The sequence below is a fragment of the Quercus suber genome, unplaced genomic scaffold, assembly GCF_002906115.3.
Source record: "Quercus suber isolate HL8 unplaced genomic scaffold, Cork oak 2.0 scaffold_862, whole genome shotgun sequence".
NCBI classification, from domain to species: domain Eukaryota; kingdom Viridiplantae; phylum Streptophyta; class Magnoliopsida; order Fagales; family Fagaceae; genus Quercus; species Quercus suber.
In genome coordinates, this window is record NW_027070292.1 from 156,138 (window position 1) to 168,403 (window position 12,266).

At 36.0% G+C, this 12,266-nt stretch overlaps 2 protein-coding genes across 2 annotated transcripts; one reads left to right on the forward strand and one right to left on the reverse strand.

Moving 5' to 3' along the window:
* Window positions 1–859: 859 nt before the first annotated feature.
* On the forward strand, window positions 860–6,719 carry LOC112003372 (putative H/ACA ribonucleoprotein complex subunit 1-like protein 1; the record flags this gene model as incomplete). Its single annotated transcript, XM_065767916.1, is given in 3 exon segments — window positions 860–1,008; window positions 1,090–1,205; window positions 6,270–6,719. Coding segments are annotated over 3 exon segments (443 nt in total), but the record flags the coding sequence as incomplete, so codon positions are not given.
* A 312-nt stretch (window positions 6,720–7,031) lies between these two features.
* Window positions 7,032–11,348, reverse strand: LOC112003281 (glutamate dehydrogenase 1). Its single transcript, XM_024035495.2, has 9 exons — window positions 11,164–11,348; window positions 10,307–10,420; window positions 9,703–9,924; window positions 9,502–9,576; window positions 9,008–9,124; window positions 8,299–8,549; window positions 7,931–8,006; window positions 7,761–7,847; window positions 7,032–7,490 (listed from the first exon to the last, which is right to left on the reverse strand). Exons 1-9 carry the CDS (start codon window positions 11,269–11,271, stop codon window positions 7,305–7,307), a joined length of 1,236 nt encoding a protein of 411 aa, XP_023891263.1. The 5' UTR covers window positions 11,272–11,348; the 3' UTR covers window positions 7,032–7,304.
* Window positions 11,349–12,266: the final 918 nt, after the last annotated feature.

Genomic DNA, 12,266 nt, shown 5'->3' on the forward strand with positions numbered 1-12,266 from the left:
CAAAAAAAAAAAAAAAAAAAAAAACCATTACGTTATTTTCTCCTAAAGCTTCATTATTTCAACAAAACACAAACCATAACCATGAAACCAAACAGACCTACGACTTCGGAAGGTGGGCCCTCGTCGCGAAAGCCACCGCCTCCACCACGACCACCAAAACGGCCACCTCTAAAACCGCCGCCGCGACCTCCGTCTCGGCCACCTCTAAAACCACCGCCACCGCGCCCACGGCCCCCGCCTCTCGGTGGTCTCATGGTTCAGTGATTAAGCAGAGAGAGTGAGTAGTGAGTGTGGCTTCTGAGTTATATACGATAGAGGGAGAGGCGCAGTCTCGCGAATGGGGACTTTGGAGTATATGGAGAGAATGAGGGGGTTAAATGTACTATTTGAAATGACTCAACTAACCCCCACCTCCCAAATGAAACCCATCACCAACAATTACTCCTCATTTGACACGGTCCGTACCAAAATTTTTATGAGCTGAGCATTGGGCGTAAAAATTCTCCCGTTGCTATTTTACCTCTTAAATCCTTAAAATTATGTTCCATCCGAGCTTGTAAATCCAAAATTTTTTCCATCCTACCTACAATATCATTAGGAAAAAAAAAAAAAAAAAAAAAAATTGTATCATCAAACACTATTTTATCTATTTTACCAATTCATTTTAAAACTCACCCTACATCTCATTTCTTTTATTTTTTCAATCCAACTAAAATAATATAAACTACCTAATAAAATAATAAAAAAGTATTTTCTCTATTTCTTTCCTCCCTACTCTTTTTCTCTTCACACAAAAAATATTAAAATTTTTTCTACCCAACATTTTTTTTTTTTTTTTTTTTTTTTTGTGCGTGTGCAGAGGTCTCGTCATTTGTTCATGCATGTGAGGGCGATGCAGTGACAAAGCTCACAAATGAGAAGATACCCTTTTTCAATGCTCCAATATATCTGCACAACAAGACCCAGATTGGCAAAGTTGATGAAATCTTTGGCCCCATCAATGAATCTGTCAGTTCTGTTCTTCTTCTCTTCATTTGGGGAAGTTGCTTTTTTTGTGTTTGTTTTTGACATGTGGTATGGTTTTGACAGTTATTTTCAATTAAGATGATGGAAGGCATTGTGGCAACTTCATATGCTGCTGGGGATAAATTCTACATTGACCCTGCTAAGCTTTTGCCTCTTTCAAGATTTCTCACACAGCCTAAGTATGTTCTTATACTTGCCCACTTTCTTTTATGAAAATTGCATATATTGGTTGTGAGACTGACAGCGGATGACAATTGTGTTTTTCATAGCTTGGATTTGTTGGTTATTAAAAAAAAAAAAACTTTTGTGTAAGAAATGTACTACTTTTTTTTTCTTAGAGATATGAAGTAAGTCTTACATAAGAATGTCCACAAGCCTATTGTCCAATTCAGAATATCATTGATAGTGTGTGTGTGTGTACTGAAGAAACTTAGTATATGATCCCACTAGAAGTGCAAAAATGAAAGATTGACCTCACATTAAAAAGTATAAACACTCAAAGTGAGCGTTTTTTGTTTTATGTTTTTTAAAATCTTGTTATTTTAGGGGGTGGGGGTTGGGTGGCCATGAAGGCATTGCAATTTGAAACCAGGCTTTGTACTGAGCATATGTAAGAAAGGGATGAGTCTATTTTGATTTTTTACATATGGCACCTTAGAAGGAAGATGCTAGGGCCTGGGCTTTAATGTAAGCTTGTAGGAAGACACTGGTCAATGTTCAGAGGGTTATGTCTGGTCAGTTGATTTGATGCAATGCTATATTAGATTTTCCCATTAAAGCAAAACTAGCCTAAGTGCTACAGTTTCATTAAATGAGTCTATCATTTATACGCTAGTATCATTTTATACACTTTTTGAGTTTCAAGCAATAGATATGCCTCTTGAGTTGCTCTTTTAAAAGCTTGACTACTACTTCTTGTTTTGCCAGTGATGGTGGTTTGTTTGGCATGTAAATGCTTACACAATGAGCTCGTTATATCTTGGGATTTGCCAGCAAAGGGACTCATTTTTGCATCTAATTTTGAAAGATTAAATAAGTGATAGGATTTTTCTGGTTATTATGTATGCTTTATATAATTGTTTGTTCCATGACACCTTTAAGACATCCTACTATCCGTACCATGGGCTTCACACCTTCATACCATTTACTTTTTAGATATATGCTATTGTACTGGATGCTTGTTATACACTTGTTGAAACTGGGTCCACCTATCTACTGCATTTTCCATGAAAGTTATTGATGGTATCTAACATGTCATAAAGAGGAACTTCCAATGATTTTAAAATAATATTGGGCTTGGAAGCTGCCAATGAGCTCTAGCTAAAATGTCACCTCCTTCCCTTGTAAGATTAGGCTAGAGAGTGAAGTCATGGGTTCGACATGTAACCTACCAATAAACAAACAACATTTGGCTTGGAAGTTGGGATAGACATGATTGACAATATTAAATCATTTCTTAGATAGTTAACCTACAACTTCTCGTGATTTTAGCATGTATTAATGACATTATTTTGTTTATCCTCCACCTCAACCTCAGTCTCCTCTCTCTCTCCATTTAGCTTAGCATAGCAGATGAGGGTTTAGTGTTAAATGCTTACTATCCTATTTTTTAACCTTTGAAATATCCATCAATTGTAGCAATACTCTTTACACTAAAAATATTTAGGAAGAAAAAATATACAGATGTTTGCTGGGCCACTATGGTGTTGATAATGCATTAGTGTGTATTTCAATTGTTGTCTGATGTGTCACTAGTGTTGGAACTGTACCTTTGTCCAATTGGGGATATGTGTATGGCACAAGCATTTTGTATGCTTTTGTTGGTTAGGATACTGACACAGGACAACCAGAATAAAGTTGAAACAACAATAAAATAAAGAAATATGACCTAGGAGTTAGCACCTAGGCCTTGCTTGGAGTCAGCAGCAAGCGGGGAAACAACTAGGAGTTAGCACCTAGGGTAGACCTGGAGTCAGCACTAGACCAAAGAAAGACCAAACAGCCATTGCTTTCATTCATCAAAATATCAACTATCTCTCAAGGAGTACAATAGGTTGCTTATAAAGGATTGTTAAACCCTAATTCTAATTGGCTAGGAAACCCTAATTACCTTATTACAAAAATAACTTTGCTTCTAAATTAAAATACTAATAGCTCAATAAATTAATAGGACCTAAAACATAAAAATACAATTGGCTTACAAACATAAATAATACTAAATAATAATCTTCTTGTGTCTCTAGCATTATTCTCCTCTGGTTGGAGAAAACTCGACCTCGAGTTCTAAATTGTTGAAGGATTAGGATATTGACAAGTAACACTTGCTTCAAGTCTGGAATCACCTAAGGGAGCATAGAGAAAAGAAAATTCTTGACATTCACCATGTCAAACCCTTCTGAAACAACAAAATCAATGTGTGGAATCAACTGAATCTTATCTTGAACCATTGGAAGTACTATGTTATCCACTTTCTCCACTTTAGCAAACTGTTTGTCTTCATGCATCATGGAAGGCTAATCAAAAGCAGATTCATTAGCTTCCAATATCACATCTTGTGCACCCTCTAACATAATACTCTCCCTAGAAACCATCTCTTCACCTTGCTGCTCTTCAATAGATTCATTTCCTTGCACGCATGTTAAAGCAACACTTGTCGAGGCATGTACGTCTATGTCAACATTAGGCTTTGGTGTTGCTTGAGGATTCTCCACGACCAAGATATCATCATCAATGTTGTCTTCTATGGGGGCAGCAATAAGTTCATTGTGATCAATTATCCTTGGTTTACCAATTGAATCGGTTTGAGTCTTCATTTGCTTCATCTGAGCAATCCTGTCTTGAACATCTTTCATGAGCTTTACAGATAATTCATTTAATTCCTTGGTAGATAATTCCTTGATAGATTGTTCAAAAGTGCGTTGAGGACATAAAATGGGATGAGGATTCATCGTATTTGCTTCAACTTGAAAAGTACCACACTGTGATTGGGGTAGATACTTAACTCGAAAGTATGGTGACAAATACTCATCACAAAGCTTTTCTTTCATATCTTCCTACACACTAATGGCTGGTTCATAATTTAGATAGCGGAAATATTCAAGATTCCTCTAAAACGTTTGTGCTCCACCACTTAACTTCAACTTTGCATACCTAACCTTTTTGTTATTTGCAAAATTTGTTTGCTCAAAGAATTGCTCCATCCCATTCATCCAGTTGACAAAATCCCGTGGATTAGTTTTACAACCATCAAAATAAGGTGCTTCGGATATTACCATAATTCTCTAAAATAGTGCTTCAACATATAGTTGGAAGTTGGAACAAGAACTTGGGTTGTTGTGATGTTCTCTGGACAGATTGTTGGATAGGCTTCTAAGACTATTCTCTCAAATAGTTGCTGGGACTGGGCTGGGTCATCCTTTTTTTTTTTTTTTTTGGGAAAGAAAATTGGTGTTGTAAAATGTGGGCTTTGGGCTTGTTAACAAATGGGTCGGGCAAGGGATTGAGTGACTGTGTACAAGGAATTTGTTGTTTTGACTGGGTAGTTTAATGGGTTTCGATTTGGAAATGGTTTGGGCTATAAAAAGTGGGTCGGGCTAGCTTGATGTTTTGAAAAAAAAAAAAAAAAAAAAAAACTAAGAATGGGTTTAGACAAGGCTAGTGGGTTACCTCATGAGATCGGATCGATGGAGACTGATGAGATTACGGTGGCGTGACAATTGGCAAAATTGAAATCATGGCGGCATGGAACAGAGGTGATGGTGAGGACTAGTTGAGGCGGCGACTCACAGAGGTGGTGGTGGTGGCGGAATGCGTAGCAACTATCGTGAAAGGATTCAACCAAATCTGAACGTGGTGGCTTGTTGGTGGTAGTGTGGCACGATTGCAGCACTCTTATTTCTCTCTTCTTTGTCTGTGGTTGCAAGGCATTTGGAGACTTAATTGTGGGTTTTTGGATTGGAGTCTTTGGTTGGCTTGAATATTTGGTCTTCTAATGGATAGCACAACTATAGGACAGCCTTTTGGTACTAAGAGGGCGTTTGGATTGTGCGTTTGCGCGTCCACATTTCCTCTAGTTTGCGTTTTGCCTTTTATTTTTTGGTTTAGCCACAACATTTGACTAGCAGTGAACACAGCAACTTTTTCATTAAAAATGGGTCTTACAGCACTATTCACACATTTAAAAATTATTTTGCTACAGTGTTTTTAGTTTTCAGTTTTCAGCTATATTCAAACGGACCCTAAGTAAGGAGATGACAAAGATAACTTTCTAGTGGTGGAAAACACGACAGTGATGTTTTTTTTTTTTGGTGATTTTTCTGGTTCTAGATTGACTGCGTGGATGCTTCAAATAGATCAGTGTTTGCTTTGATACCAAAACTGACGCAGGACAACCAAAACAAAATTGAAACAACAATAAAATAAAGGGATATGACCTAAGAGTCAGCACCTAGGCCTTGCTTGAAGTCAGCACCAAGCGGAGAAACCACTAGGAGTCAACACCTAGGGTAGACCTAGAGTCAGCACTAGACCAAAGAAATACCAAACGGCCATTATTTTCATTCATCAAAATATCAACTAACTCCTTAAGGGGTACAATAGGTTTTTTATAAAAGATTGCTAAACTCTAGTTTTAATTGGCTAAGAACCCCTAATTGCATTATTACAAAAATAACCTTGCTTCTAAATTAAAATACTAATAGCCCAATAAAGTAATAGGACCTAAAACATAAAAATACGATTGACTTGCAAATATAAATAATACTAAATAATAATCTTCTTGCGTCTCCCGCATCAGATACACTATTTCCAGTTATACACTTTCACCCACAATGAGCCCTTGGCTGCTATTCTTGCAATTTTCACTCCAAACTATATTTTCACTCATTTTTCTCCAATTTTTACTGTTGAAGATTTTGATTGCTTGCAGCTGTTGATTATATAGCACAGTTATTCATTCTTGATTTGCTGCAACAAGTGCTTGTATTCAGTCCTGCAACTTGATTCTTAATATTATCTTTATTAAGATGTCAATTGATTATCACATCACATATGAATTGCTCACCACTTTGAATGCCTCCCCAACGACTGGATGAATGGAGAGTTATATTAAATCGCTTGAATGTACACTCATGCTTTTGAACACAATTGGTGATATCTGTTTTGAGTTGTTGCATGGTTCACGTGAGATTTTGTTAATTTTGTGCATGTTGTTGAGATCTGACAATAGTGGCTTCATGTTTTAGGGGACAGGCACAAGCTGGTGGTAGAGGAGGTGGTGGTCGTGGAGGCAGAGGTGGTGGTAGAGGAGGTGGTGGTCGTGGAGGAGGAGGTTTCCGTGGAAGGGGTGGTCCAAGGGGTGGCAGAGGTCCTCCTAGAGGTGGTAGCCGTGCTGGTGGCTTCAGGGGCAGAGGAAGATTTTAGAACACCAATGTGTAATATTCCTAGTGCTCTTCTCGTCTGCGTTGTCATTTTAAGAAGCATTGGGCCAAAAAGAATCAAAATTTGAAATGCTGATTTTAGCATTGGCTTTTGGATGTTATTGGAATATTTGTAATCCTTTTTCTAATTGCAATTGGTACCTAGAAGCAATTTAGTTCAAGAATATTATAATTGTCATTTAGTCAATGTTCCTTGGATTTGATTAGTGGTCCAGTTTTGGCATGCATTTGTTGCAATCCATTATGTTCAGAATATCTTCATTGTGTGGCATAAGATTAAACTCTCTTCTATATCCGTGCTCCTTGGTAATTATAATATGCATTCATTTAGTGATGAGCCACCCTTTTTTTTTAGAGAGAAACCTATGTATATTTTGAGTGCGTCTTAATTGGACTTAATGGTTTTCTTTGGACTTTCTCTCTACCAATACTCTTGTTTTTTTCCTCCAAAAATAAAAAACCTTTTGGTTCACTACATTCTTTTCTATTGTTCTAGTATTAACGGAGAAGCTGTTTAGAATTATTGGGAATAGCCATTAGAAAAATTGTAAGTCATTGTGCCTGGTATTGCCTCAAATTTGGAATTTATTGCTATAAAATGAGAGAGTTGCTGTTACTCTGACCAGTCCGTCAGCCTTAAGCTGACAGTAAAATGAAGAACGAAAAACTTATACTAGTAAAAAAAAAAAAAAAAACTCTTAACTCTGTAGTGTTATTGAATGCATGTAAACAACAAAGCCCTTTGTAAAATCACACGCTCAAGAGGAATACCGAAAGGCTCTCAACAGGAGTATGGTTGAGAATCATTGGAGCCTTTATTTGAAAAGTAAACCAATTAACTCAGGCTTCCCAACCCCTAAGAACTGTAGCCCTTGCAACCCGATTAACTCCAAGGGTAAAGGCTCCCATACGAAGATCACAGTTGTGGGTCTTGCACATCTCCTTCACATCTCTGAAACCTCTAGTCATGTAAGTTTTCAGCTCATTGTTCACTTTCTCCTCGTCCCACATGAATCCTTGGATGTTCTGCAATTATTAAATCCACCCAGTAAATATAACTACAATAACCAACCCAACATCTTTGTCAATGGCAGTTTTATGTTTGACTAAAATAAAGGAGAAAAATGTGTTTTTGTTAATTCATGGTTGTAGAGTAAACTCCACAAATTGCTGCATCTGTATGCTCTTTTCTTTAAGAATGAACATGCAAATAATGAAAAAAATTCTGTATACTAAATAATAGTAGGAAACTGCCCAGGACTAATAAAGTGTAAAACAGGAAAATAAAAGTACTACCTGAACCCACTCAAAGTAACTAACAGTAACACCTCCTGAGTTTGCATATATGTCTGGAAGGATAACAACGCCTTTCTTTGACAATATCTGCAAGGCATTGCTATGAATTACAAGGTTTTCCTTTTCATTGTTGTTCTTGTAGTTTTTTAAATTTCATATACCGCACTGACCTCATCAGCCTCTGGGTCAGTTGGATGGTTAGCTGCTTCAATAATAAATTTGGCTTTAATTTCATTTGCATTGTCCCTTCAATCATTTACCAAAAGTTAGGCAATGATCATCATTAATATCCAACCAAAAAAGCTAATAGCAATTATGAAAGGCAAATAATGAGTGAAGGTTGAACTTTCTGCATCCTGGATGAAAAGTCATTAAGCCAAAGTAGATATGGAAATTATAAGGATGCTGATAATTTTGGGTAGATATATGTTGAGGGAAATCTTTTTCTCTTCTCCAATTTAAACAATGTTACACTTTAGTTCAAAATCAATTAGAAACAAGATCTTCTGTGAAACATAGATATGGGTAGGAAAATAACCTGTTGATAACACCTCCAAGAGCAGCTGGAATGAGAATGTCACAATCTTCAATCAATATTGTATTGGGATCAATTGGATCAGCACCCTTGAAACCTTTGACTCCTCGGTTTTTTTTGGCATGGTTGAGTAGGCTTGGGATATCAAGTCCTTTGCTGTTCTTTATGGCTCCAGTGATGTCACTTACAGCAACAATTTTCCCACCATTCTCACTAATCAGTTGGGCAGCCCAAGATCCCACATTTCCAAAACCCTAAAAGGAAATATATGATGATGGCTTAGATGACAACAAAAAATTGTGAAAGAATTGATAAATTTTTTTTTATCACATCAAGCTTCCCTCCCTTTACCATATGCCCCACCTTCCACGGTCCACCTTCCACGGTTTATTTTATTTATGATACATTCTCTTGTAATATGAACAACCTAGATGGTACTTGGTATTTATTTTTATCTTTTATTCTTAAGCTATACACAAGACCTCATCTTCCACCTAGAACTTACAAGGAGGAGGAGGTGCCAGTTGAGTTTTTGCAGCACTTTGTTATTTATTACTTATTACTATAAAAGGTTATTAAAACTTGATTATTGTTGTTGTTGTGAACCTTGTTCATGAATTACGACAATTCACAACAGAAGTTCAATTTTAAATGTGAGCATCACTCCACAGCATAAATGATAAAGGATAGTAGAATGGAATGGAAGCTGCACCTGTATGACAAACCGTTGTCCAGAGATGCTCTTCCCATGCTCATTTAGAAGTGCCTCTGTTGCAAAGAGCACCCCTCGTCCAGTAGCTGCATCTCTGCCTAGAGATCCACCAAGGTCCTAATTTAGACCAAAAGGGTAATATAAAAAAAAAGGCCTTAGGACATTTAAATCATGTACTGAACCTAAAGTCTATAGAAACAGAATAAATCACAGTGATTTCACATAATTATCCTTGGACTTGGGAGCTATTATGGTACATAAAATCATTTTTGTAGTGCATGTGTTATATAAAACCTCAGAAGGTAATATTTAAGAATGGATTGAAAAAACATAACCAGAAAAACTCCAAAATCTCCCCTTGAACAGAAGAAACTTGTGTTCATGTCATCAGGCAAGTTAGGAGTTTATAAGAATATAGCCACAATTGGATGTAGAGTTGGATTTCTCTCTCTCTCTCTCTCTCTCTCTCTCTATATATATATATATACACTTACAGTAGGTTTTCCTGTCACTACTGCTGGTGAGTAGCCATGAAATTTTGAGTACTCATCTAGTATCCATGCCATAGTCTGTTTAACCCCAAAACAGATGGAAGTGCCAAAATCAGTCAAAATTCATTACAATGTCAAGCCTAACGCACAATTATCCCACTTGTTAAAAATAAAAAGAACAGATTTAATGAATTTTTGCATGACCTGTGGACCTGTTCCCATATCAGGTGCTGGAACATCCGTGTGAATTCCAATAAGATCATGTATCTTTTGGGTGAAAACTCTAGTAAGTCTTTCTAGCTCAGAGACGCTTAATTCCCCTGGATCACATCCTATTCCCCCTTTTGCCCCGCCATATGGGATGTTAGCTACTGCTGTCTTCCAAGTCATCAATTGTGCTAAAGCATTTACTTCATCATGGTCAACCTGTATCATCCATAGAATTATTCAAATTGAAATCCAACATAGGAAAATAAGTAGCAAGAAGTATCGTCAACTCCCGGTCAGAAGTGGACTGAAATTTGACTTTAACAATTGATTTAAGTTCTCTGTGGATTTTTTTGACATTTCTACTTAATGCTACATATTGGAAAAACTTACAGTATATTGGAAAAACTTAAAATGAGGAAAAGAAACGAGAAGTTGTTGTCACCTTATTGAATATTTATATTTTGATTCCTTAATTACTAATCATGATAAGAATACATAAAAACTGTTTTTTGTTTAATCAAAATAATGACATTCCTATGAAAAGAAACTCCTTACAATTCTAGTTTCAAAAGATTTCAAACATCAGAATGTAAATAACCTCTGGGTGGTATCTGATGCCACCCTTCATGGGGCCTCTAGCATTATCATGCTGAACCCTGAACCCAACAAAAGATGCCAGAGTGCCATCGTCTTTGGGTATGGTACACTCAACCTGCAATTTTTGCTCAAAAGCAGTGAAAAGAATCAGAGTCAAACAAACTAAATCAAATGTTATACATGTGGGAAAACTGAGCAAGTGATTAACATTTAATCTAATCAAATCAGCCTCATGGTCATCCAAACATGACAAAAGGATATATAACAAACTCCCACCAGTCAAAGAGGAATCTAAATAAATGATTTATCAAATTATGAACACTTTCCCTGCATGATTAGTGTAGCAGTACTTAAAGATAAGAACAGTATGTATGCGGACTTGATTAGTTTATTTATGATTGTATGGTCTATCCGTTGGCTTCCTGAACTAAGAAACAACAATTAAATAATAAGGCTATAGAGTCTTGGAAATTTAAGCATTTAATGCTTCCTAGCTTCTAAAATCAGCATGAAGGATGCAGCTGAAATAACTAACCGAACGTTTTTAAATCCTATCCCCACTTGACATATGTACTTAATTGAGAAAAAAAAAACAGAAAGTTTGAATTCTAAGTGAAAGAAAAGAAGTGAATACTGGAGTTAATCTTGACATCTAATTAAAAAAGATATGAAGTGGTTGAATGAGCAAACCATCTGGGTTGTTGACACTAAAATCACACTATAAATGAAAATGAAAATTTTCTTGAATACTCTTGATCCTTTTCGTATGTTTTCTAACTACATAGCAACTGCATTTTGAAAAATATGTTACATCAGAGGAAAACTGTATTGGGAGAATATATAGAGAGCTTCAATCACCTTGATTTCTCTAAAAGGAATTAGTAAGCTTGTTTCAAGCTTGGAGTCCAAACCCAAAAGCCGAGCTGCCAGCTTAAAGTTTCTGTTGGTTGCAACTAATGCATTCATGGTTTTCTGAAAACTGTCTGTAGAGCTAAACACAGAAGACAGGTCTCTGTCTTGAAAATGCAAATAAGGAAGATAGATCAATTTATATATCACTTACTCCAAGTCAATATAAGACAATAATTAATTAATAATATCTTAATAATATATCACTTATCATTAATGTGGAACATACTGCAGAATAAAATAAGAGAAACAATGAAAACATAATTCTCTAAGGAAACGTATGAGACGTGCGGTTGCCTCCTACAGTGTCTAAGCAAAAGTTACTAGACAACATTGGCAATAGTTTGCATTTACAAGACACAATTTTGGTGAGCAGAACATTTTTAGTGGCAACGTCAAACTATATTGTTCCCATAAGAATTATAAAAGACCACTGTTTGACGAAGATATTTGTTTGTTTGTTTGTTTTTTTCTTGGTTTGTTTGAAGTTCACTTTTTATTTCTCTGAACAGATACCAAAGACATTTTATCAAAGTATCCTACAATCCTAGTGGAAAAGAAGCAAAGCTAAAAAGCCTCAAATGTCTTGTCATCCAAAATTGATATAATTGTAAAACTATTGTAGCCATATATTTAATCTAAAAAGTAATATTCGGGTTCTGTATATTTCCTTAACGACATCATAGGTTCTGTATCTTTCCTTAAGGACAATCATATAAATAGTGACAGACCATTCTAATCAATTATCTACTACAAGAATTATATTTTAATAACCGTTAGAAAATTAAACAGATAAGGGAATTCCAATGAAGGGAGAGGGAACAAAAAGATGTAATGTCAAAAGGAAGATCTAAGAAGACACTGTTTGAAGAGGACTAGGAAATTGACCATAGGATTTCACATAGATCAATTTGTTCCCTGCAGATAAGTACCACATGCAATGTTTCTAGAATCTTAATAACAATATTAAATGCATGTAGCGGATAATATGGAACTATAGTATATATTTTAATCAATCTAACCCAATGTTAGTGATTAAGTTTATGAAGTTA

Bases quoted from the DNA above. Each gene is read 5' to 3' on its own strand.
- LOC112003281 (XM_024035495.2), bottom strand. From the start codon at position 11,271: ATGAATGCATTAGTTGCAACCAACAGAAACTTTAAGCTGGCAGCTCGG. The intron at 9,577-9,702 runs GTCATGCAAAAA...GGGGTTAAACAG, and splicing joins ATATGGGAACAGGTCCACAG to ACTATGGCATGGATACTAGA. The intron at 7,491-7,760 runs GTAGTACTTTTA...TAATAATTGCAG, and splicing joins GTTACTTTGAGTGGGTTCAG to AACATCCAAGGATTCATGTG.